Source organism: Triturus cristatus, chromosome 4_2 (genome assembly GCF_964204655.1).
Source record: "Triturus cristatus chromosome 4_2, aTriCri1.1, whole genome shotgun sequence".
In the NCBI taxonomy this organism is placed as follows: Eukaryota; Metazoa; Chordata; class Amphibia; order Caudata; family Salamandridae; genus Triturus; species Triturus cristatus.
The window spans coordinates 182,559,167-182,586,116 of record NC_140586.1 but is presented as its reverse complement, the minus strand read 5'-3'; the positions used below and the strand labels follow the sequence as shown (position 1 = coordinate 182,586,116).

The 26,950-nt window shown below is 48.9% G+C and overlaps 1 protein-coding gene across 2 annotated transcripts; it reads right to left on the bottom strand.

Moving 5' to 3' along the window:
* Window positions 1–2,619: 2,619 nt before the first annotated feature.
* On the bottom strand, window positions 2,620–26,073 carry MGP (matrix Gla protein). 2 transcript variants are annotated; one of them, XM_085601019.1, is made up of 5 exons: window positions 25,951–26,073; window positions 20,196–20,372; window positions 13,843–13,878; window positions 4,216–4,291; window positions 2,620–3,030 (listed from the first exon to the last, which is right to left on the bottom strand). In XM_085601019.1, the coding sequence occupies exons 2-5, from the start codon at window positions 20,254–20,256 to the stop codon at window positions 2,892–2,894; spliced, it is 312 nt and encodes a 103-aa protein (XP_085457145.1). In that variant the 5' UTR covers window positions 20,257–20,372; window positions 25,951–26,073; the 3' UTR covers window positions 2,620–2,891. The 2 variants fall into 2 exon arrangements, with proteins under 2 accessions (XP_085457145.1, XP_085457146.1); XM_085601020.1 differs by having other exon boundaries at window positions 25,940–25,958.
* Window positions 26,074–26,950: the final 877 nt, after the last annotated feature.

Below are 26,950 nucleotides of genomic sequence, written 5' to 3'. Positions count from 1 at the left end.
GCTAGTAGGCACACGCATGCCCAGCAGACAGCCTCTTGAGGTGAGAATACACGCATGTAGCTAGAAGACAGCCTCTTGAGGTGGGTACCCACATATGTGCATAGAGTACTGCCTCTTGGGGTGAGTACACACATGTACATAATAGTCAGCCTCCTGGCGCTAGTAGGCACACGCATGCCCAGCAGACAGCCTCTTGAGGTGAGAATACACGCATGTAGGTAGAAGACAGCCTCTTGAGGTGGGTACACACATATGTGCATAAAGTACTGCCTCTTGGGGTGAGTGCACACATGTACACAATAGTCAGTCTCCTGGCGCGAGTAGGCACACGCATACCCAGCAGACAGCCTCTTGAGGTGAATACACACATATGATAATAAAATATTGCCTCTTGGGGTGAGTGCACACATGTACAGAATAGTCAGCCTCCTGGTGAGAGTAGGCACACGCATACCTAACCGACAAGCCTCTTTAGGTGAGAACACACACATGTAGCTAGAAGAAAGCCTCTTGAGGTGAGTACACACATATGTACATAAAGTACCGCCTCTTAGGGTGAGTACCCACATATGTGCATAAAGTACTGCCTCTTGGGGTGAGTACACACATGTACATAATAGTCAGCCTCCTGGCGCTAGTAGGCACACGCATGCCCAGCAGACAGCCTCTTGAGATGAGAATACACGCATGTAGCTAGAAGACAGCCTCTTGAGGTGAGTACACACATAAGTGCATAAAGTACTTCCTCTTGGGGTGAGTACACACATGTACATGATAGTCAGCCTCCTGGCGCTAGCAGGCACACGCATGCCCAACAGACAGCCTCTGGAGGCGAGTACCCACTCTAGCATACATCAAAAACCCCTTTGAAACCTGTAGTCCACGTACAGCGGAGCTGAGTGATGTTGCAGCCTTTGAGCAGTGGGGGCCTCTTCCAGAGACCAGGGGGGTCTATAATCCGCCGTTAATAACTCTTCTCAAACCAGGGGAAGCTGCCAAGCCTGGGCGAGACTCAGGAAGGGAGGTAACAGCCTGAGAGATTTTCCATTAGCCGCTGGAGTGTTTACCCGGAGGTGCCAAAGAAAACTTTTAATTTCATGCCTCTGGCCCTGCTTGGTAAACACTGCAGAGTTCTCGAAAGGCCGAAGCCTGTTCCTGACACGCGACGGACTCTGCCCCAGCCCTGCCGGTATTTCAGAGGTGTTTACCTTATGAAGGAATGACTGACCTCCACACGATTGTATTTCAGGGGTGAGTGTGCCACACAGACTCTATCCCAGCCTAGCAGTTATTTCAGAGACGTGTGCTAGACATGGGTCTGACTGTGCCCCATCCTAGTGACTTTTCAAATATGTGTGCCTTACTTGAGACTGAGTCTGTTGAGACCCTGTCTGTATTTCAGACATATGTGCCTGTGGCTCACATTTCCCCAGCCCTGACAGTATTTCAGAGGTATGTGCCTGACATGTAAATGACTCTGTTCAGACCCTGGCAGTATTTCAGACGTATGTGAATGTGACTGACTTTTCCCCAGCCCTGACCGTATTTCAGAGGCATGTGCCTGACATGTGAATGACTCTGTTCAGACCCTGTCAGTATTTCAGACGTATATGCCTGTGGCTCACATTTCCCCAGTCCTGCCAGTATTTCAGAGATATGTGCCTGACACATGTGAACGACTCTGTTTAGACCCTGTCTGTATTTCGAACTTATGTGCCTGTGGCTAACTTTACCCCAGTCCTGACCGTATTTCAGAGGTATGTGCAACACATGCAAATGACTGTGTTCAGACCCTGTCTGTATTTCAGACGTATGTGAATGTGACTGACTTTCTCCAGCCCTGCCAGAATTTCAGAAGTGTGTCTGACATGCCACAGTCTCTGCCCCAGCCGTGTCAGTGTTTGGGACGTGTGCGACTGACTCTTACCCAGCCCGGAAGTGTATGCTTGACAGGGAACTGACTCTGCCACAGCCCTGACTGCATTTCAGATACGATTCCCTGACATGGAGCAGACCTTGCCCCAGCCGTATTCCAGAGGTATTTTCTTGGCTTGTGACTGACTCTGTTCCAGGCCTTCCAGTCTTTCCGAGGTGTTCGCCGGCGGTGTGATGGAGTCTTCCAAAACCCTTCTGGACAGTCTGGAACTCTTTGAATTTCCTCAGTGGGCCCTCAGTCACAATGTGCCCCACTTTCAGCAGCCCAGGCCTGGGTCCAGCACATTGGGTGGCCGCCGCCTGACTGAAAGGGCAGAATCCCACCTTTATTTCAAACTCTTACCTGACTGAGAACAAACACCTCACTCGCTGAAAGACCTAGGATGGTAACGGTATTCGCTGTCTGAATATTAAAGGATGCACACCTTTTATTCCTCCAAAACATGCTGAAAAGAGGCCCAGTAGATAAGAAAACCCGGGACATAAACAGAGTAAACCTAAGCCAAATAAACGTTTTTTTCTTTACCAAAAAAACATATCTAGTGCGTGCCAGGAAAAAAGTCTGCAATGTTTTATTAAGAGGTACCATATCTCTGGCGGAGGGCTTCGAGACGTCTGTGTGTTTTTTCCCAGAGCTTCCCGACATAGCGGCGCAGAAATAAAGACATCACAGACACGGGTTACTTTAGTTTAGGAACCATTTTACTTTAAGTCTCATATTTTATTTTTCATTTAAGTGGAAAGGGCGCGCAGGGGATTTTTAACAGATGGAGTGTCTAGCCATAACAAGCCGAGGGGCGGGATGGTGGGACCTTGGTACTCGCCAAAGCAAACAGCATCTACAGGTCTTAAACAGGTGTAGAGAAAGCCCTCGTGCCAGGCCTCTAGCTGGACGGAAGCACCCCACAAAGATGGCGGCACAGTCATGCGCACAGGAGGTCTCTGCACGCCATGCCTTACTTGCCCACCCTGCGCCCAAAATAGCGCCTGTAGGCGGCGGGGAATCCGTAGCGCAGTGCGAAACGCTCGCAGGGGTCGAAGTCGTCGCAGATTTCCCGCTGGCGCTCCTGGGGGCTCTTGGTCCGTTCGCGGATCCTACGGAAAGTGGGGGAAGCCAAAAAAGTGTGTAAGAGCGAGAGGTGCCTTGAAGGCCAAACAACTGAATAACCATAAAGCACTACTCTGTCTTTAGGGTATGTGTTTTGAGGATGGGCCAACTTCCTCTTGGGTATTAGGTAAACTCAGGGCTTTAAGTGGGATAGAAAAACTGAGGGGGTCTCTCAAATGGGCGTGGTCGATGCAATCAAACCTTTAGCTAAAAATCTGTGCTCAGCATAGTGTGCCGCCCCTTGGTATTTTGCTGTTTCTGTCAATGCATCCAGATATATAATAGAACAAGTAACATTACACCTACAACAAGCCACAAATATTGGCTTTGTCAATAGTTGGTAGTTGCATAATATAAATAAGCAACAACTATGGTTTTGTTGTATATAATATTGAAAATACCTCAGGTGTTGTGGGAGAGATTGTGGCCTAACTGCTAGAGCTGCCGAAATTGGAGCTCGGGAAGCAAGTCCCAGCCTCGTCCTCGCTCGACATCCTGTGCTCCAAAACATGAATATGTCATCTTGTAATGTCACTAACTCAGTGCTTAATTTGTAAAATATTAAGTGCCAGGGCTCTGACCAGGAGGCCACTGCAGCTTGCACCACCCATCGCCCTTGTCATCGCTGCCAAAACAACCACTAAACATCTCTCTCGCATGTAAATGCGAAAGTTCAGATTATTCTAGGTCCCCAAAGCTAAAGGAATGACTGGGAAGGCAGGCATTAGTCATTTTTAAATGTCTATTGTTTTCCTTAACAACTGTTAATCTGCTGATTTCTAAATTACATGAGCAGCGCCACCTTGTGGCAGACTGCCCTAAGTGTGGTGTTGACAATTAGGTCCCGGTGCATAGCACCGGAAACCAATTAAGTGCCGGTGCTCAGCACCGGAAAGCTCCGGCTCAAATTAAGCACTGAACTAATTGGTGTTCATGTGAAGCGCTCCAATACCTTCGATTTATATAAAGCTGCAAAAAAGGCAAAGAAATTATAGGACTATGAAAGTACTATAGAGTCTCAATGAAGTGAGTGTGAGGGCAACAATGGAGAGCCCGATAGGGACCGTCTCAGCACCTGATTTTAGAGCTGCTGGTGCTGAGCACAGCAGGACCCGGCCCACTTAAAGCCCTGAGTAAACTCCTTCTTCGTGATAGGAAATAGTTATGCTCACCTCTCGTTCATTCTCGCGTTCTTCCTCTGTTGGGCCATCATGAATGTGTTGGCTTTCCGTGGGCTGATGAAAGGACCTTTGCAAATAAAAGATGAGACAAATAGGGCAGAGATATTAGGATTTAAAACTCAAACAGGCCTGAGGTGTGCTGTGTCAAAGAACAGGGGTCTGAAACCGGTCTGCTTTTGCAGCAGAGTTTAAAAACTATCCTGTTGATCTAGAAGAAACCTCCATCTTTTACTCAACTTCTGCTGCAGAGCCTGGGCCTGAACATAGTGATACGAGAATAATATATTACACCCCTTGTGAATGCTTGCAATCTATCTATCTATCTATCTATCTATCTATCTATCTATCTATCTATCTATCTATCTATCTATCTATCTATCTATCTATCTATCTATCTATCTATCTATCTATCTATCTATCTATCTATCTATCTATCTATCTATCTATCTATCTATCTATCTATCTATCTATCTATCTATCTATCTATCTATCTATCTATCTATCTATCTATCTATCTATCCCAGTGGTGGGCGATATTGGGTAGTTACAGTTAGGGCAACTTTTCCATAGGAAATTGATTTTTTTGATTTAATAACAGCGGCGGCTCTTCCGCTAAGGCAGAGGAACGTTGCTCCACTGCTTTTAAGCAGTATAAATAAATGAAAAATAAAACGACAAAACCTCTAAGTTATTATCATTTTATTTTTTCCTTGTTACGGTAGCTTTGTGGGGGGTGGGGCGGGGCTGCTCTGCTGATAAAGCAGGGGAGGGGAGGAATGGTTTGCACTCCCTAAGTGTGCATGAATGTTTAGCCGGCCGTCTAAGGCTGGCCAAACAGCCACGCACACTTTGCATGTTCTTACAGCCTGGGTGGAGAACATGCCCAGGCCCCCAGTCCCCGTTTGAGCGCCGAACCACGGAGCTTAAACCAGCGTTGTTATTGGCTCAGGGGAGCCAGGGTGCTCCCAGAGAGCTGTGTTGCTGTTCCAGAGATGACAGTGGAGAGAGCGGAAAGTAGATTCAGATTTTACATGCACAAAACCATAGAAATTCAGCAGTTATAGTTATCTCAAGAAATGATAACTTGTGCCCTAAGGCAACTATAATTTGAGCCCTGGCCATGCACGGCTAATTACCCCACATATTACATCAGTCATGACATCTTCTGTGACATCATTTATATTACTGCAACATTTGCAATAAAATTATTGAGGAGAAAACTGTGCATGACGGGTGCGAGCTGTAGTTACCTTAGGGCACGAGTTATAGTATTAGGAGGTAACAAACTACAACTGCTGAATTTCTATGGCTGTATGTGTGCAAAATCTAAACCTAACGATAACATCCCTGTAATCTTTGGTTTTGTAATGAATATATTGCCTTGACAAAGACCCAGGCGGTCAAAACGTGTATGTACGTATATATATAGATTTTCCTGATTTGCTTGAGGGCATGGAAAGACATGAATTTTCATCCCTTAGAAAACAGACCTCCTCACCCAGTCGTTGTTCCAAATGTCCATGCACACCCCAGAGACAGACCCTGTGCAGTATTTCAGTTTTCCCCTCCCCAACATTTGAATATGACTTGTCCTCTAACAGTGAGGAGACCAAAGTTGTCCCTTAAATGGAGTCCCACAAAAAGGGGATATTGAGGAAGGTACAAGTACTAAGTATCTTTCTTGTTCAGAGAGATGCTTGAATTAGGGGGGTCATCCTATGGGATGGGGAAGGTTTGTGATAGTGTAGAACCATTACTGCTAGGAAGGAGCAGTTTGTACCGTCGGAAGTCCTATCAGGAGAAAACCGTGAGGGTGTAATAATCACACCTCAACTAAGAATTCTTATCCCTGTACATATTAATTTAACCCTTAGCTCGGATGAGGACGTCACACTTGAATTCTTAATTTGTGCAGAAGAGGATTCTATTTCATTTGGACCACACCGCTTTTGAAGGTTACCTAGATACTCTTTCTTACATACACATCTCACACATCCCTTTTATAGCATCGCCCCACCACCTTTCATCTTTCTACTTAAAGCACTGATCAAGTTCTTAAAACAGATAAACGAAAGAGACATCAGTGAGGAGAAACAGTTGAAGCTGGAGGGCAAGAGAAACCTGGAATAATAAGAGAAGATTTGGAAAAAAATGGCTAATTGGGTAGGGGTGCCATCTGCTCTGAGATGTTGCTGTGCCTGCTTCCGAGATATCCATGGCTGGGCAGACCTCTCTTTTTTAGAGCCTCGCCACCACCCCTTCCACTGCCTTACTCCCTCCTCCAGGACTCAAACAGACAGATAGGCCAGGGTGGACAGATTGGCCAGTGTTATTGGTCAAAGTCTCATTCCTATCAGCTGGTCCCCCAGAATGCACTTGTGCAGGTGACAAATTTATTTTGAGGAAATGCCCAACTTCCTCGACTGCTCTGCTATCTTTTTCAGGAGGAATTGAAGCGAAATGGAGAATTCTGGAAACTGGAGGTATTTCCTGTTTCTGAGTGACTTCCAGTCATCACAGTCACATCAGAGAGGGTTTTGGTATTCGGATTAACCTAAGTCAAATCCTACAATGAGCACTGCAAAGAACCATGGAGACCAGTGTGTATCTTGCAGGCCACGGGTTTGCACATGGGCAGTAAATGTGTAATCAGAAAGTCTTCTACGCCTTTCTAAATAAAATACGCAATGCATAACTGCTGGCAAACGAAATTGTAGACTTTTTTTTATATTGGTATACAATATAACAGAGGCCTACGCCTTTCAATGCATTAAAAGGTACTACACAATGACGCCATAATAATGGCAGTCACGTGGCTTAATGACGTCACTAGAGTGACCCCCCCTTGTAAACGTCTTGCTAGGAAGGTGAGAGGCCGCACACCCTAGCAGTTACTGACAGCCTTGACAACAAGATAGAGGACTCAGTTCGAAGTGCAATTGGCTGTCGTCATCTATTTTTACAATTGCGCCTCACTATGTGGAATTATTGTGGCTTGCCACTTACTATTACTAGAATTGTGAGTCTGTATTACCAATATTATTACAGCTGTTCTATTACTTTTATCTCTATCCTTATTCACGGGTATGTCCGTTTCAGTAAGATACTTATGTATTTCACACAGACTGGTTTAATTGTTGGCGATCCCTGTGTTTACCGTAGGATCTGGGCTGTCTCTTAGCGCCTTCTTTCTATGATCTTAACGGTTGTATGTCATTACAACGCATTCCGTTGCAACGCATGCCTTTACTACCTTCGGACGACTTCCAAGGCGCTAGAAGACACATCTCTTCGCAGTGGGCCCAAAAGATCCATCTCAGACTTAATTCTTCCAAAGTCAGAGGGCAACTGAGATAATAACTGACTGGTGTAGCTTTGGCACCATGTGATAATTAAAAGTTATTGCCCTCTGCAGAGGGTATAAACACAAATGAATTGCCTGCCCTGCAATTGTAGCCCAGAGCTGTAGACGAGAGCACATACTGCTGAGAAATGCAATTAACAGCGGGTGACAGAAGGTAGGCAATAATGCGTTTAACAACTCTCCCTTAACATCACCAGTCACGGCCGGTGCAGGTAAGAGCGACAGGGGCGGGGCGGGGGGTTGAAGTCAACAGACGATGAAGAGGGAAAATAAAAAAATTTAAAAAACGAAAACCACTTACCCTGCGCTCGAGCGCAAGGTAAGTGGTTTTCTTTTTGTTGTAAATTTTATTTCCCCTCATCGTTGTCTCATCGTCGTCTGTCGACTTCACCCCTACCCCGTATCCCCACCGCTCTTACCTGCACCAGCCACAACTGAACATCCCCCAACTTTGCCACACCGTATGACCTCAGTCTTTCTAGAGTTTGTCTATTCGTGCCCATGCCTCCTTGCCTTGTGGTCTGTGTCTCCCTACCCCAATGTTTGTTATCCTTTGCCTCTGTGTTTTCTTGTCCTCGTGTTCATGCCTCCAGCTCCATCCCGGACACCTGAGACCTCGACCTGGCGTCCGTGGGCCAACTCAAGACAAAGGGCTTGCTTTCAGAAATGCCATTTGAACTTGGGAAGAACAAGTGTAGCCTGCATGCAGGGATGATTGTACCACTGAACATTGACACCAACAGTATAGAGACAGACGAATATATGGGACAAAATAATGATGGACGAGATATCAAAAGATAAGTGCATATAGGGCGGTATACATTTACCATTCCTACCTCCACATCTACGTATCTTGAAGATTTATCTGCCGCTCAAGTATAGAGTTAGGTAAAGAAAATACTTACCTTTTTTTCCAGGGCACAAGTCCTAAAAAAAGAAGTGGGGGGACGCTGTCACCGGAAGTGACGTCACAACAGGAATCCCATGAAAAGAAGTGGGGGGGACGCTGTCACCGGAAGTGACGTCACAACAGGAATCTCATGAGCATATCTTTGGTAATTTACGGGAAACTTCCCTCCCACCCGGGCTCTCTCTGCTCACACAATGCTGTCCAGCTTTTGGGCAGGGGGGACGGCGTCCACCCGGAAAAACCTGGTAAAATAAGTGGGGGGACGCCGTCCACCCGCGTGGTACCCCGACTCGAGCCCTGTTTTTTTCTCAATATTCTGTCTCACCAATAATGTGGGTTCAATATTCAGGGTGCACACCTACAGGGACACTGCTGGCTATTGGGAGACAGTACATTTAGACAAACTAATTCTAACCCGCGAGCTGCACCTAAAGGATGAATTTTGTGATAACACTGCCCCCTTGTGAAGGAGGAGCAAACAATCACCTTTCAGCTAAAAAAAATCGTTCAGTTCAATCAGTAAACTCTACCAAACAAGTCAATTCGCAAACCATTCCAAAAAGAAGTATGCATTGGCTAAGCCAATATGTCTTGACTTGTCAAGATGGTGGAATTGTGGTTTCTTCACATTTTTTAATGCAAGCATATACCATAAAAGTGGAAGAAACAAGCTACAGCCTAAAGCGGCGCCCATTTGCTTACGAGAAACATTTAGAATAAAAAATAAGCATTGCATATCATTAAAAACATTTTTTTAGATGCTTCATAACAGTCACAGGTACTTAGAATAGATATTAAAACTATGAATTTGAATTGATGTTGAAATTAAAAGTCATGATGCAAAGAAAAGGTTCTATTGGGTTTGAATTACTTTATCTGAAGACACTGCTTAAACACCCAGGGATGACAAAAAGAAAACAAACACTGGCAAAGTAAAGCATTGGCCCACACACCTTTGTAGCTGGTCCATTGGCACTGTGGCTCCAGGGTTTATTGGGCCCACTGCACCCTAAATATGGCTGTCTTTTACTACTGAAGCAGGGGTGACAGGATCTCAATGTCTTTGCTTGCAGTAAGGCCCATAGTACCCTTACAGGGCCACTGTTTCTCTAAGTCAGACTTAAAGCCAGCTTTGTCAACGCCAATAGGTCTTGCTTTGGCTGACAACTTTAGGATTTGGTCAAGTTTGTGAATGTTTGGAAAACTGCACAAGTGAGCTACTTTTTGTGTGGGAGCACATATTGTGCACGGACAGAATGTCGTCACTCAGTGAGAAGTAAGTCAGTGGCTGAAGTGGGCTGACCCTGTGCCCTAGAGGGAAAAGATCAGTATCTTCAACCCCAGTTATCTGTCCAGTTATATCTGGATCACCCTGGAACCTTTAAGAACAAGCTTTTACAAGGTCTAATCTTACCAAGTTACCAAATTTACATTTTGATTTGTACACAATGCCCCGTAGTTAAAAACAAAACAAGTTCAAAAGGAATGTTCTATTTATCTATTTTATTAATCAGCATAATATTTCATCAAAATATTTTAGCACAAGTTTTTAAAAACATTATTAACCCCTTCCCCGCTCATGACGGAACCGCTCCGTCATGAGCCACGGTTGCCGTTTGCTCATGACGGAGCGGTTCCGTCATGCCACGACCGTTGGCGGCCGCTCCGCCCACGCGGCGCTGTTTCCCCGCCTGTGCGGGGGGACAACGCAACTGGGCGGAGTCATGACGGAACCGTTCCGTCATGAGCACAGCTCAACCGTGGCTCATGACGGAGCGGCTCCGCCATGAGCACAGCGCCACCACGCTGCCCCCCCGCACCCCCCAGCGCTGCGGCGGAATTCCCGCTGCAGCGAAGGGGTTAATCGATTTTTATTAAAAACATACATTGTACATAAGACAATTAAGAAGAAAAAAAAACAAACTGGGTGATCCAGATATAACTGGACAGAAAATTGGGGTTGAAGATACTGATCTTTTCCCTCTAGAGTTAAAGGAAAAGGGAAGGTTGTTTTGTTTACATGTGAATACCTATTCCCTTTCCAAAATAAGGGTACCTCCTACATCACCTTTCATACTGACTCTGTGCCCTACACTGTATAAAATGGTGGATAGAGCAGAAATGTGAATGACACACTGACAAACCAATGGTTGAAGAAAGCTGGCCGAAAGACCCTATAAGTAAATTGCATACATATTTTTATTACAATCAAAAGGTCTTGGCTAACACTAGACCTAAAAGAGATAAACAGAGTAGTCTAGTCAGGATGTGATGAGATGGTGCTTTAAAACTAAATGGCACAACTTGGAACCTGTAGGTTACACTAAGCTTCAACTAAGTTTGCATTACATTGCACCTCGTTCCTGTTGCTGTTATGCTCTCGAGCACAGGCTGCTATGTGGAATCTTTAACTAAACAGGAACTTCACTGGTTTGCGGTGTTTTTACACTAAAATAGACAGGCATGGTGTTCTGGATTCAATGACGCAAATGGATGCACCACACACTTTCGGTGGGTGGCTGTATCTCCCCTAGAGACTCTCCAGCACTTCTAACGAGGGGATGGGGGCTTTCTCTTGGGATGCCGGCAGAGCTCTCATCCTTCCCAGGTCCACTATTGCGGACTTCATCTGGTACCAGCGCCAAGCATCCATTTGGGAACTTAAACATTGGGTTGATTTTTAATGTCCTGGCTAAGACAAGGCAAACAGTGAATCAAATAGAGTAATATACAAATGTAACTACATTTTTTATAGTGGGATACATTAATTTGCATATGAGCAAACAGCAGAAATGGTGGCTTTAGTGGCCCATGTTGGGCTCTGAACTGGCATAGTGTGGGCATATTTACATTGAGGTATGTTTCTAGTCCTGGGGTAATGTCTGTCAGCGATGATGGTCCTCAGGGTAAGAAGATGAGCTTTGACAGTGCCCCTGAATGTTGTTAGGGGTGGGGTGTCCCTGAGGTCACCTGGGAGTAGTTTCCACCTGGTGGATCACCCTGCTGGAGTGAACGGCAGCAGGATGGGGCGGAACGGTGTTTTGCGTCAGGGCGCTTAAAGTTTGCAGAGTAAGGGACAGTGCTGTGGAACAGCAGGAGGAGGAGTCAGCGTGACCGCACGATCCATTGATGGGCGAAACCCAAAGTGAAGCACAGCTATCAATAGTGCATCAGGTGCAGTGGTATTGGGGCAAATGGCCATGGGGGGCACTTTAGCCACTACACCCTAATTGGTGGCAGTTTTTTAGTAGAAAACTGGGGGATGGAGGGCCAATTTTATTGCTGGTTTTAGGGCCCTAGCAGACCGTGCTACGCCACTGGGTGAGGTGCTTCCGCTGGAAAATAACTGTCCTGCCTGTAGATGGGGTGAGCGGCGAGCGGTGGCTCCTCTACTATGGCCGAGGAGCGTCGCACCACTTCGTTCAAGCAGTGCAACGTGAAGGAAACATAAAATGATAATACCTTTGAGTTATTATCATTTTATGTTTTGTCCTGCTTTGTGGGCAGGCGGGAGGGTGGGGCTCCTCTGCTCCGGGGCAGGGCCGGGGAGGAGTGGTTTGCCCACTCCTAAGTGCACATGACTGTTTGGCCGGCCCTCCTATCCCACCCAAAACAGTCATTTGCACTTTCCCTGCTCTCCATTCAGGCTGCATTACAGCCTGCATGAAGAACATGCCCAGGACTCCATTCCCTGGCTGAGCGTTGAACCAGGACGATCCGACCAATCACAACGCTGCACTGCAGCGTTGTTATTGGTCAGGGGAGCCTAGGTGCGAACCAATCACAATGCTGCATTGCAGCGTTGTTATTGGTCAGGGGAGCCTGGCTGTGCTTCCTGTTCCTTGAGTAAAGACGAGGAGAGCATGAGCAGAGACGCGGGACCCTGTGGCAAGGTAAGTGTTTATTTTTTTTACATTGCGCACAACCTCCACCTGCCTACCTCCACCCGCACCCACCCCGCCACCATGAGCCATGCTGGCCGCCATTGGTGGTGAGCTGTTGGCTTGGGTTATCAAATAGGACACGTGCCAAATAGGGAGAAGGACTTGTTAAGGGCGTATGGGACCAGAATATTGTGGCCTAAATATGGGTGGACAAAAATATGGTGTCCTGAATATTGTTTACAAAAAAATCACCTCATTGGTAATAACAATAGAAAATTGACATCCAATGGAGTGATTCTTTTGTAAATGATACTTTGGCCTCAATATTGTTGTCAGAAAATATCTTCGTTATTGATATTCTGACATGTAGGCGTTTAGGAGCCTCACCAAGTGGCTGTTAGCCATTGGCATATTCAGAGTGCCATGGGCCCTAACACAGCATGCTAGTCTCCTGTTCAAAGTTAAAACATCTATAATTGGTGCAGTGGGCCCCCACAGTCCCTGGCCCCAGTATCCTCCACCTGCTGAACCCCTGATACCAAATTCTGTTACCAAACTCTAAGTTGTTCATGACGTGTAATAAAGGGTGATTGAGCAGCACAGAACATCGAGCTGTTAAAATCTGGGTTCTGTTGCTACAAGATGTATCTTTGACTCAAAGAGCAGCCCTCAGTGCTGGATGGCTACTGCATAAAACATGCAGTGTGTTTAGAAAGTGAGTATTCCCAATTCCGTATTATTTATAACTGTGGACAGGGACGTAGCTTCAGGGGGTATTTGGGGTGGGACACCCCCCACATAAATGTATTTTTGGCTTGGTAGTTGGGCCAGGGGGCCCTGGATAGGGTCTGATATGTCTGTTTTGGTTTTTCTTGTTGTTCTCATTGCACTAAGAGGTTTTAATGTATTTACTTTCTGGATTGGAAATTTAAATATATATAGTGACTGGTTAATCCGAAAAAAACATACTAAATCTCCAACTAAAGAAGTGGTCCTAAATTGCTGCAAATTTACAGATTTTTGGAATTCACAAACATTGGCTGTAGTAGTCTTGGAGGAAAGCTGCACTAGTCTCAAGTTTCCAGGCATACTACTGGCAATCAAACACCCAAAAGGTGATGGGAGGAATGCTTGTAAATTGTATAAATATTGACAATCACTTGGGGTAGCATACCAGACCATTGTTTTTGTCCATTGTTCCACTCTAGACAGACGCCCACCTAATACAAATCAGTACTGATCCTTTTCATCATGAGAACAGTCCATCCTGAACCTTGGTTATCTCACCCATCGACCTAACATTTTTTAGTCTAAAAATCTGAGATTCACTCCACCCAATCTCACTGACTAAGCTTCTCCCCTAAGTGTGGTATTCCCTCACTGCTGTTCTACAACTAGACAGAGACCCAAGCGGTCTGGGGCTTGAACAGGGAATCTGAAACCTGAGTGGATTCACTTACTGTATCTCTCAAAGGACTCGTGACTCTCATGAGAATCTGTGGAAAAAGGATAAGAAATGAGGAGATTAGGATATTATTGATTACAGGTGGGGTGAAGGAGAGATGGCGGAGGGGATACCCAGAAAGATCGAATGATAAAGAACAACAAGGGACAAGAATGAGAGATACAAGAAAGCAGAGGAGAAGTAAAGACCAGGAAAGGAAAAATATAAAAACAAAAAAATGAGGAAAGAAATGTGAAATACAGAAAAGTGACAGCAACGAATTAAGCACTAAATGGTATAGAGAAAATATGAACAGAGCAAGCAGGTGACGTGGGATGGAAAGGCAAATAGAAGAAAGGAGTAAGTACACACAGAACGGGGGAACAAAAAGAAAATAAATGGCAATGAGGAAAGGCTAAAAAGAAAAGAAAACCTTGATGCAGAAAAATAAAGTGCATAGGCAGAGTGATAGGGGGAACGGAAAAAAGACAAATAGAGGCAAACATTGAAGGAAAAAGAAACAACAAAAAAATCACAATTAGGTAGGAAAGTTAGCACGATGGGGTTCGGTCAGCATTTGATGAGATTGCTGTACAAAGGGCTCCGGGACCAACTTATGGCATCACTTGCGTCCTTGAAAGGTAGCAGGGAGGTGGATTTGGCCAAAAACTCTCAATACCCCCAAAAAGTATCTCGCAAATTGAGATTCAAATTCATTCGATTTGCTACACTACACAGGGCATATTTAACACCACACAAAATCAGTCAGAGAGTACCCCTCTGCGTCTACGATGTGTCCCTGATGCCGATACCTGGGGCAGACCTGATTCACGTGCTATGGACATGTCCGCAACTCTCAAACTACTGGGTGGGAATAGTGGGAGCCTTGGGTGAGGTCACCGGACAGACCCGGTGGGATAACATAGAACACTGTAAACTTAGGCTGCTCATGAGACCTAGAGGTTCCAAGGTGGTAGTGGAATTCACCAACCTCGCGTTACTAGTGTCGAAACGCCTACTCACTAGATGCTGGAAATCCCTGTTGGCCCCAAGGGTGGAGGACTGGCAGGAGGAGGTCCATCAATGGGGTCTTGCAGGAAGTGTAGCCCTCAGGAGGGAGGAATACAGAGGGTTACACAAAACGCCAATCTCCATGGAATGGGATATGCTGCTGACCGAGGCACCCACTGGGGGCCACTAGAGAGGTCAGCACTCTAGTGTCGCCTGGGCACCCCACACCCCCGCCCCCTTTGGGGGCAGGGACTCTGGTTGGAGTCCCCCCTCCTATTCTGCCTGGTTGTGGCGCACAAGGGGCGTCACTTCCTGGGCGTCCTGGACTTGGGGGAGGGTATATATCCCTTCCCCACCATTTTAGCGACCTCTTTGATCGCTGTGCACGCCGTCTCCCTCCCTACCGCTTACCCAGCATGGTGGTGGCAGGAGGGTGGCAGAGAATATTGTAATGTTTTCCTTTTTCATTGCAGGCGGAGTTACAGGGCGATCTGGAAGCAGGCCGGTACCAAGGATACCTCTGCGCAGCACCATAGGGGGTGCCATAGCCAAATCCGAGGAGCCTCATGGGAGGGTCCTTGAATCCGTTTCGGCGCCCCGCTAGTCCTTTGGGCGGTTGTGGGCCTGAACAACCGGGGGGTTTGCTATGCGACGCTCCGCCCTGAAAGGGGCATGAGTAAGAAGGTACCAACGGTCACGTGATCCGGGAAGAGGATCACTAGTAAGGGCAGCACAGGTGGGGTTCGCCCCAGTGCTGCATGGCTCATCAGGCGGGCAGGTGGCCCAGTTGGTTGCCTGCCCTTGGATCGCCCGTAAGATAACCCACATATTACATAACGTTGTATGTAATAAACCTGCAGCAATTTTACCCAAACAAAAAAATGTGTGTTGTGTGTTTATTCATGGGAAATGTATATTATGTTGGAGGGATGGAAAAGGATGCCAATGACGATACTATGCTATTGGAGGACTTTAAAGCCCAAGGCTCTGATCTCTGAAGTGATACCAGGGTGTGCTGGGGAAGCTTGTGCGGACCCGGCACTGGTTATGCCCTTGGGTACGTGTGTGCTACAGTGGTCCAAGGCTACCGGTTCTACCAGGTCTGTACCTGGGACTTTACCACACATGCACTTACCCCCTAACATAAGATGAGACAGTTCATAGGTGACACATCGGACTTTGATTGGCTTGGGATCCGGGTGGGGGAATTAGTTACATTTCTTAATATTTGTTTTATTCCTTTTTTGGTATTCTAAGATTGAGACTGAATGCCACACCCTGTATACATATTATATTGTTTCCATCTGACTGTATTCCTGTATTCAGTAAAATGTCATTCTCCTGTAATGCCTGCTAGTATTGAAAATGTAATACAGTTTGTGTTAAAAAAGCTAAAAAGACAAAAATAAAAATAAAAAATATTTGAAGATATAAAAGTGGAGTCAACATGGGGAGAAATGAGAGAGAGTGTGAAGAGAGAGGAAAATGTTAGAGACAGACATTTATTTTTTGAAGCATATTGGGTTTCTGCAGTTCTGCAGCGAATGCACTTTGTAAATGAACCAGGCCCCTCAGACTTGCCAATATTCCAGAAAGCAAGTGAAGCAGCTCTGGAGGAAATACCAAGCACATTTCCTCATCTGGCGCCAGCGGCAGCCAGAGGCTGAGGCAGACATGATGTGAATCCGTTATCACCAGGACCGCCCACATGCCCTGGGGTCCGTGTGTGCGAGGGAAAGATGGGGAGCATTACCAGAGGTGTGTGTGGGGCTCAGTACTGGAGTAGCAGGTGTGCTGCTGCACTGGAACAGCCACCAGTGGGTACCAGGGCTGGAACTGGAGAGCTGTATGTTGGCTCCAGTACTGTGATAGCATGGGTGCTGGAGGTCAAGAGTTGAATGGACGGAATGAAGAGCAAATCAAAACATTCTCCCCCAGTCAAGAGATCTGGGTTAAATCCATCGTTCTTTTGCTCACCGTGCCACCCCAGTTTAGACATGGCCATAGGCAAATCAGTCTTGACCTGTGCCTCATGGGAACAGTCCAGCCCGAACTGCCAAGCCAGGTCCAGAAACAAGCATCCTGGGACCGGTTTCGGGGTTTCACCCCACATCAGCCAGGATAGCTTGATTCCAGTGGCACAGTGAGCCCAAGACCCACGTCTGAGCATACCTGGCGCACTTAGGGCGAGAAAGCAAAAGACACACAATTGATGGACGGGATGCAGAACAAATCAAAACATTCATCCCCAGACAAGCGAACTGGGTTAAATCCATCATTCTTGCTCACCATGCCACCCCAGTTTAGACCTGGCCATATGCAAATCAGTGGGGCGGGGGGCTGGGAGGGTCTAAAGCATATGAGTGAGCTGCATAGGCTGAGCTCTGTGTGAGTATATAAAGGGGTGGTAAAGGCTGGAACTGGAGAGCTGTATGCTGGCTCCAGTACTGTGATAGCACGGGTGCTGGAGGACAAGAGTTGAAAGCACTGGCAGAGCCAGGTGTGGGCTCCAGTACTGTGATAGCACGGGTGCTGGAGAACGAGAGTTCAAAGCACTGGCAGAGCCAGGAGTGGGCTCCAGTACTGGAATATCTGGCTGGCTGCGGGTCTGGTGTGCGCAGAGTTTGGGCTCCATTCTGGAATAACCAGAGGCTGTCGGTCGGGAGAGAGGGGGTTGGCAGACCTGGGTGTAGAACCCGGCACTGGAATAGCAGGGGCGCTGCAGGTCAGGGAGGAGGTGCACTGGCAGAGTCACTGATGGGCCCCTGTGCTGCAGTGCAGGATGGACGCGCACTGCAGGGCTTGGCACGGGCTCCCGTATTTGAAAGCCCAGATACTGCACGTCTGGAAAGAGGTGCGTCAGCAGAGCAGGCGTGGGCTGGGGGCCTGGAGCAGTAAAAAGGGGCTGTTGGGTAGAAAACGTGTGTGTTCCCGAGCTGTATATGGCCTCAGCCTTCAGACAGCATGCCAAGCGGATGCCCTGGTTGAGGTGCGTTAGCAGAGCTGTGTGTGGGCCGTGGCACTGGGGCAGCACAGGCTGTGCGGGCTGGGATTTGGATGCCTGGACAGCCCGCTGTATGACGCCCACTCTTCAAATAGCCTCACGTGCTGAAGGGGCATTGGTGGAGCTGTGTATGAGGCCAAGACGCCTAAGGGCATTAGAGCGCTATACAAAATTAAAAATCAAATCAAATGAAATAAGCAGCGTGTTGCACGTCATACAAGAGATCCACTGGGGGTTGGGGGGCAGGGGTGTGGGGGGCTATGGGTGAGCCCCGGATATAGGAGGGTTTCCGTGATGCTCGTGGTTGACTGACAGATCTGAGTGTTCGGGTGGGGAGGGCGTTCCAGGGCTGGAATAGCAGAGGGAGTTGCAGTTTCGCCCTGAGATGGAGTGTTACAGGAAGGACTAAGGTGCACTGTCTGAGTGGCGTCTGGTCCCAGTACTGAAGCAGCATGGAGTGATACAGGAAGGACTGAGGTGCACTGACTGAGCAACAGCTGGTCCCAGTACTGGAGCAGCATGGTGTGTTACAGGAAGGACTACGGTGCACTGACTGAGCGGCCTGGTCCCAGTACTGGAGCAGCATGGAGTGATACAGGAAGTACTGAGATGCACTGACTGAGCGGCGTCTGGTCCCAGCACTGAAGCAGCATGGAATGTTACAGGAAGGACTAAGGTGCACTGACTGAGCGGTGCCTGGTCCTAGTACTGGAGCAGCATGGAGTGATACAGGAAGTACTGAGGTGCACTGACTGAGCGGCGCCTGGTCCCAGTACTGGAGCAGCACGGTGTGTTACAGGAAGGACTGAGGTGCACTGACTGAGCGACACCTGGTCCCAGTACTGGAGCAGCATGGAGTGATACAGGAAGGACTGAGATGCACTGACTGAGCGATGTCTGGTCCCAGTACTGGAGCAGCATGGAGTGATACAGGAAGGACTGAGGTGCACTGACTGAGCGGCGCTTGGTCCCAGTACTGGAGCAGCACGGTGTGTTACAGGAAGGACTGAGGTGCACTGACTGAGTGGCGCCTGGTCCCAGTACTGGAGCAGCATGGAGTGAAACAGGAAGGACTGAGATGCACTGACTGAGCGGCACCTGGTCCCAGTACTGGAGCAGCATGGAGTGACATAGGAAGGACTGAGATGCACTGACTGAGCGATGTCTGGTCCCAGTGCTGGAGCAGCACGGTGTTTTACAGGAAGGACTGAGGTGCACTGACTGAGGGACACCTGGTCCCAGTACTGGAACAGCATGGAGTGATACAGGAAGGACTGAGATGCACTGACTGAGCGATGTCTGGTCCCAGTACTGGAGCAGCACGGTGTGTTACAGGAAGGACTGAGGTGCACTGACTGAGTGGCGCCTGGTCCCAGTACTGGAGCAGCATGGAGTGTTACAGGAAGGACTGAGGTGCACTGACTGAGCGACACCTGGTCCTAGTACTGGAGCAGCATGGAGTGTTACAGGAAGGACTGAGGGGTACTGACTGAGCGGCGCCTGGTCCTAGTACTGGAGCAGCATGGAGTGATACAGGAAGTACTGAGGTGCACTGACTGAGCGACACCTGGTCCTAGTACTGGAGCAGCATGGTGTGTTACAGGAAGGACTGAGGTGCACTGACTGAGCGACACCTGGTCCCAGTACTGGAGCAGCATGATGTGTTACAGGAAGGACTGAGGTGCACTGACTGAGCGGCGTCTGGTCCCAGTACTGGAGCAGCATGGAGTGATACAGGAAGGACTGAGGTGCACTGACTGAGCGGCGCCTGGTCCCAGTACTGGAGCAGCATGGAGTGATACAGGAACAGGAAAGACTGAGATACACTGACTGAGCGGCGCCTGGTCCCAGTACTTGAGCAGCATGGAGTGATACAGGAAGGACTGAGGTGCACTGACTGAGCGGTGCCTGGTCCCAGTACTGGAGCAGCATGGAGTGATACAGGAAGGACTGAGGTGCACTGACTGAGCGGCGCCCGGTCCCAGTACTGAAGCAGCATGGAGTGATACAGGAAAGACTGAGATACACTGACTGAGCGGCGCCTGGTCCCAGTACTGGAGCAGCATGGTGTGTTACAGGAAGGACTGAGGGGCACTGACTGAGCGGCGTCTGGTCCCAGTACTGGAGCAGCATGGAGTGTTACAGGAAGGACTAAGGTGCACTGACTGAGCGATGTCAGGTCCCAGTACTGGAGCAGCAGGGTGTGTTACAGGAAGGACTGAGGCGCACTGACTGAGCTGGACATTCACAGGACCTGCCCTTGTTTCAAACGGGCGACCCTAGTCTGGTTTTAGTTTGAAAGCACCTGCCCCCCCTTCCCTTACCCAAAAGTCTGTATTCCCCTCTTTCCTTACCTGAGCCAAGGGTCACCATGGCGCAGAGGGCGAGCAGGGCGAGGATGAGGAGGGTCCGCATGGCGCTGTCTCCTGTGCCCGATGGGTCTGAGGAAGGGGGCTCAGGTCCGTCTTCTGTCGCCTGTCAGGGGGAATCCGCTCTTATCTGGAGGTCTGGTCTTCTGGGCGCTTGCTTTTCTGAGGTGCAGAACAGAATATGCAGTGTTTAAGTAGAATCGGGCATCTGGGAGGAAGGGAGGGGTTTAGGCTGGAGGTGGAAGGGTTTTGAGGGGAGGGCTGAGACGTGGTGTGGGGGCAGAGGGAGTTATTTTTGGCCAGGAGTCATAGAGGGAAAAAAAAAATCAAAACACTTTCTTGGACTGTAATACAACCAACAGGCAGGGGAGTGGGGGAGGGGAGGAGTAGGGAAAGGGAAGAGGGGTGTTTGGAGAGATATTGGCAAGTGTTAAAGAAGGATAGATGGGTTGGGGTGGGAAGGAGGGCAGACACGGGCTGGGAGAGGGTGAGGAGAGGGAAATAATCAACAGACATTAGGGAGAGGAAAGGATTGCCTGTGGGAGTCTCGAGAAAGAGAATCTGGGACACGCGCTGCTCAACCATAGGGACTCCATCATGGAAAGGCCTGGTCCTCTGGTGTCAGAAGCTGTCTGTGGGGGCCCTAACCGACCCTCCTTGTAATGGGCCACCCTCCTCATCTAGAAATAGTCTTGGTCCTGGGATGGGACAATGAGATTGCCCTTAGCATCAGGATGAAGGGGGAGGCTGTCGGCCATAGGCTGGGCGTAATCCTGTCTTGGCCGTTGTTCTGGATAGTGGCCTTGGCCGGAGGTTTATTGTCGGCCTTTACCTTGGCCCGGGTTAGATCCCACACTTGCTTCCAGGACAAGTTAGAGCTGACGCTGCTGGCCTCAGGATTAGTGGTGGCGGCAGTCCTCTTGACCCTACATTGGGAACTTGTGCTACCCTGGGCTCCAGACCTGGTCAAGAGCATCGGCCTTGAGATCGAGTGGTGGGCGGATGACTCTGGACTAGAGCTAGAGCAGGTTATAAGTAACCCTATGTAGTACTATGACATTTTTCTTGGCGTCAAGTTCAATGATGGCATTAACCTTGGCTACAGGTAGGATGACGGTGATAGCCTTGGTTGAAGGTTGGGATGGTGGAGATAACCACGGGTTGGGGTGATGATATTCACCTTGATACCAGGTTGGGAAATGGCTTTGCTCTTGATCCGAGAAACAACAAAATCACTGGTGTCAAAAACGGGTGGAGATGGTGGTTTTGGCCTACGTCCCGGGTATGGGCTATGGCATTACGCTTGGCTGCAGCTTTAGATGATGAAGTAGGCCGTAGCCATGGTGTGGACAGTGACATTGGCATTGGCATTAGTCATAGGTCAAGATGATACTCTTGGTCACTGATACGGATGGGTCCCAGTGACCCTGGCCTTCATTGTAGGTTGGCGGTGTTTCTGTGTTTCTTGGCTGTGGCACAGGACATTGGCCAACGCCCCCGGTTGGGCAATGGAGTTAGGCTTTTGGAGAGCATCGGCCTTGGCTGGGAATTGAGACAATGACATTCCCGTTAGTACAAGGTTGGATGACAGTGGTGTCCAGGACTACAGCAAGTCCCACTCGCCTTTGCCTGCTCTGTATATTGGGTGCTGGCCTTGGCCCAGGGTTTAATGATGATGCTGCCCTGGTCCTAGGAATGGACAAGGATGTTGGCCTTGGCTCAAATTCCAACATTCTATGATAGCATGGACCTTGACCATGGATTGGGCAGTGACCATGGCCCTTGTTATAGCTTGGATAATTAAGTTGGGTATGGTTACAAGTCCATATCATTTGCCTTCAACATAGGTCAGGAGTAATTCTGTTTCATTTTACCCATGGATTGGTATGAAGGCATTGGCCCCAAGATGTATGAAGGCATTGGCTGGGCATATTTCCTGTATTGGGCCAATGGCATTGGCCTTGGCCCCACTGTGCAAAATTGCCCTGGCGTTATCACTGGGTCCACTTATGTCCCCTTGACCATGGGTTCAGTGACGTTGTTCACCTTGGCTCCAGATTGGAAGATGCCACTGGTCTTGGTATGAGGTGGGGATGATGGTGTTAATCATGATAGGCCTTTTCCATAACTTGAGAGGAGGTTGGGATACGTGTCTTGGCCTGTTCTACATAATGACCCATGAAGCTTTGCCATGGGGAGCGAGCAGCAATTGTGTTGACCTTTGCCCTATTTGGGAATACCTGAGTTACCTTTGGCCCTAGGTGCAAGCCTTGGTCATCGGTTAGCAGGATGGTCCTGGCCTTGGACTCATAGTTAATGATGGCATTGGCCTTCTTCCGATGCTGAAAGATGGGGCAAGCCTTGGTACAATGCTGGGGTGATAATGTTGCCCAGGGGTGCCGAAAGGTCTCAAGAGTTGGGTTTGCACATAGGTGGGGCATATGTCTTCTTGCCATGACCATCTTGTGGGATGACAGCGCTGGCCTTTGCCCCAGGTTCAGTAATGGATTTGGCCTTGGTGATCATTTGGGATAGTAGTGTTGGCCATAGTGTCGGGTTGGGAGTAATTCAGTGCGTTTAGATCTCTGCCAAAGGCTTTGGTGTCTTTTGAACATAGTTTGGAGGATAACGCTGTCCGTGGTCAGTTTGTGGCTGAAGGCACTAGTCTCGGTCATGAAATTAAGGTGAATCTGTTAGTCTTTGATGTAGCTGGTGATGATCACTTTAGGTGGCGTAGCACCCACTGCTGTCCATGTTATGCCTAACAGTCACTCCATCCGGACGCACGCCTGGGTCGCTCCAGTGGCGTAACGAAACTTGAGGGGGCCCCCCTGCAAAGTACATGGAGGCCCCCCCCCACGCTCTGGACCCATTCAGGAGCTCTCAGGCCAGGGGCCAGCCACTCATGCACAGTGCTGAAGTGGGCCCTCTGGAGCTTGGGTCCCCCCGTACCAATGGGTGTGCGGGGGGCTATTGTTATGTCACTGGTGAGAGGATAGATCAATGAGTGGCTCTGGTAGCTCAGTGGACGAATGCGTCAACTGTAGGGGCTTGTGTTTGACCTCATAGTCACAGATTCAAATCCCGGTGGGTCCACTCAGACGTTCATCCTTCTGGGGTCGATAAAATCCCATTGATTTGGGTAACAATAAACATCTGTTATTGAACGCCAAGATGCCCTTGTGCATGAACGTGTGCTTTACAAATACATATGTTATGTGAGAGGATAAGTAAGTGAGAGGATAGATAGATGGCTGGATGAAAGGATGACAGAGTAAAGAGAAATTTTAGAGGATGGATAGATGACAGCCGAGCTTTTTGCCTGGGCAGGTTTTCGGCCGATTTTGTTACAGGGCCGATTTTGCAAAAAAACGGCCCTGTAACGAAAACGGCCCCCAGGGGCCCAAAACCGGCCCCCACCCGTGCGGCGCACCGGGGGATTGCCCGGTGCCCGCTACGGCCAGTCCGGCCCTGTGCAGAGGTAATATTTAAACTATGCCTTGAAAGGGCTGTTGAGTCCTGATGGTAGGACAACTTTAAAATACTCAGGCCCCAGCCGGAATGTATGACGTTACAATGCATACATTCACAACGCAGTTTTTACATCGCAACATCCTTTACAATGCATACATTTACATCGCATGCCACTACAACAAATTTTTTTAAATTACATTTACAACGCATTCCATTACATCGCATTATACCTTTACAACGCATACCATTACATTGCATTTAAGGTAAGTGTTGGATAGTGTAGGGGTAAAAATTACTATTCTAACTCCAGGGGGTGCAGCAGTAGGGTAAGTGTTGGACAGTGTAGGGGTAAACATTACTATTCTAACTCAAGGGGTGCACCAGTAGGGTAAGTGTTGGATAGTGTAGGGGTACTATGCGTTGTAATGGAATGCGTTGTAATGACATGCGATGTAATACCTGCGTTGTAGTGACATGCGTTGTAGTGTCATGCGTTGTAGTGACATGCAATGTAACGGCTGCGTTGTAGTGACATGCGTTGTACAGGATGTTGCGATGTAATGACTGTGTTGTAAATGTAGTGCGATGTAATGACTGCGTTGTAAAGGATGTTTCCCCCCCAGCCGCTGCCAGTGGCCTAACAAAACGGGAGAGGGCCCCCTGCACAATGTGCTGAAGTTGCCCCTCACATCAGTAGGGGCTGAGGCCCCCCCAGTATGGGTAAGCCTGGGGTCCCCCCGCACCGCGGGGGCTGCGGGGGCCTTTGTTACGCCCCTGGGTCGCTCAGATGATGCCCTGAACCCTTGTATCACACAGTCCTGTCCAGAACTCTCCCAGTGCTTCCTGGCATTAGGCTAGTACAGTAAAGCACTCACGAAGCACTCCCTCCTGCCCAGCACTCGCCTAGTCATGCCCAATGTGTATGCCACCCTACCCAACAATCACCAGTCCTGCCCATCTGCATCCATGCCTTCCCAGCCCTCCCAGCCGTCGCCCAGTTCTTCACAGCACCCTTTCAGGCCGGTCCCATTCAGCAATCCATCTCTGCTACCCTGCATTCCACTGGTTCTGCCCAATAGTCCCTCACTTCTGCCCTGCCTGCTCCTAGTGCTTCCCAACAATTCCTCACATCGGCAAAGCACCCCACGAGTCCTACCCGAGCCCTCCCAATCTTGCCCTCCAGGGGTGCTCACCCACTTGTGCCTAGAACTCTCTCAGTCCTGTTTGCCACCCCCCTAGCATCCCTCAGCTTTGTCTTCAACCAGCACTCCCTAGTCATCCCGTCACCTTGAACTGACCTTCCCTGCCCTCTCTCGACCAGCTGTGCCCTCACCCCGCGCTCATTTCAGACAGCTAGTCTCACACACCCACAGTCGAAGCACCCCATCTTTCCCGCGCCCAGCACCCTGACCTGCCCTCAACCCAGCAGCCATAGGACCTGCCCTCAGCATGCAGCCCTCACGGTCCTGCCCTCACTCTCAGCCTTGCCCTCTAACTGCCCCCCCAGACTTGCCGTCATTATGCACCCCTCCCACTCCTGCACTCGCCTTGCGCTCTAGTCCTGCCCTCATCATGCACTCGTTCCCATGTCCCTGGCCTCACCCTACACCAGGGCCACTGAAATTATGCAATTGCCACATAATCCAGCATCTGGCGCAGAATGTGCAGATTTAAAAAAATATATATTTTGTTTCCAGCTCAAACAGTTTAAAAGTTACTGAAAATGCAGTGACACATGTTGCTGCTTAGTGAAAGCCCCTTGGGAAAGCTGGACTGGTCACCTTTCTGCTGCTTATTTCTGAATCGTGGTGCTAAACTGTCACTAATGAGGTGCAACCAATTCCCATACAGTGGTACCAAGTTTAAAAATAAAAAATGACGAAATATTAAAGCAATACCATTGCAAAATGTGCCACATTGTGTCGCATAATTCGCTTTTTTTCTTGCCACATAATTTACTCAACCCAGTCTCATAGTTTGACTTCTCCTGCCGCATAAAGCCAGGTGCCCTGTTCCACACCCAACCCAGTACTGCCATCACCTGCACCCCAATGCTGTCATCATTGAGCACACCCCCAGTCGTGCACTCGCCCTCACAATTCTGCACTCACCTGACCTCACTCTTCCAGTACTTCCCAGAGCTCTCCCAGACCTGCCCTAACTCAGCACCCCCAGTACTTCACCCATATTTCTGCCACCCCCCTTGTCTACCCTCAGTCTCCCGCCCTTTCTCAGACCCCTCGGTCGGCGCTCACCTCGTCCTCACCTCAGACAGCTGGCCTCAGGCTCCACCTGCCGCACTCATGGAAAGTCCCGCAGGTGTCTGGCTGCTCCTGGCTGGCTCTGTCCTGGCCCTAGCCCGGGAGGTCCTATTTATTCCCGGAGCATCAATGCCGGCTGTGTCCGCCCCCCACACATCCCTGACCGGGGGAGGAAGCCGCAGGTCCCGAGGACTGAGGTCAGGCTGGAGGGTGGGATCCGAGCCAGTCTGGGGGCAGAGAGGTGGCCTCGGAAGCTGCCCAAACCACAGCACCGGGACCGAGGGGGTGGGGGGCGGAGTGGACAGGGAGGGAGCAGCCACGGTAACACTTTCCATATTTTGGGAGCTGCAGTCACGATCAACTGTAACATGCTCATGGTGTCAATGCACCTGCTGCAGGGGGTTGTGTACGCTAACAGGTTCAAATACCAGTGAGAGAGTGTAGTGGGTTGATGTGCTTATGCCAGAGATGCGCGTGTAACCTGCAAGTCACAGGTTCTATCTCAGCGAGATAGGTCAGGGAGTTAATGCACCTGTTGCAGTGATCTGAGAATATCTTTTTGGTCAAGGGTCTCTTCTAATTGAAATACCTCTGTTGTGAAATCAATGCACTCCCGTACAGAGGGGTGTGTAGCTGACAAGTCAAGTTAAGGCTTCAATCTCAGATATATTATGTATTTATTGCAGGTTGTTTAGTTCCCAGGGGCACCAGAGCGCCCCTACGAATTACAGGCATTTCGGATACAAAAGATGACACTGTATGTGAGTTACACAAAATCATTAATACAAGGTTGATAGGAGTAGTTATAACCGATAAAATAGACAGGATTCATACAGCATTCGAAGAGCTAAAACTTTACTACATTAGGCATCTTTGAAACACTAAAACTAGACCAGGATAGCTTAGGAGGCTAGTGCATCTGTTGAAGGGAGATGTGTGTAACCAGCACGACACAGGTCTAAATCCCAGTGAGACAGCTCAGCGAGCTAATGCACCTGCCACAGA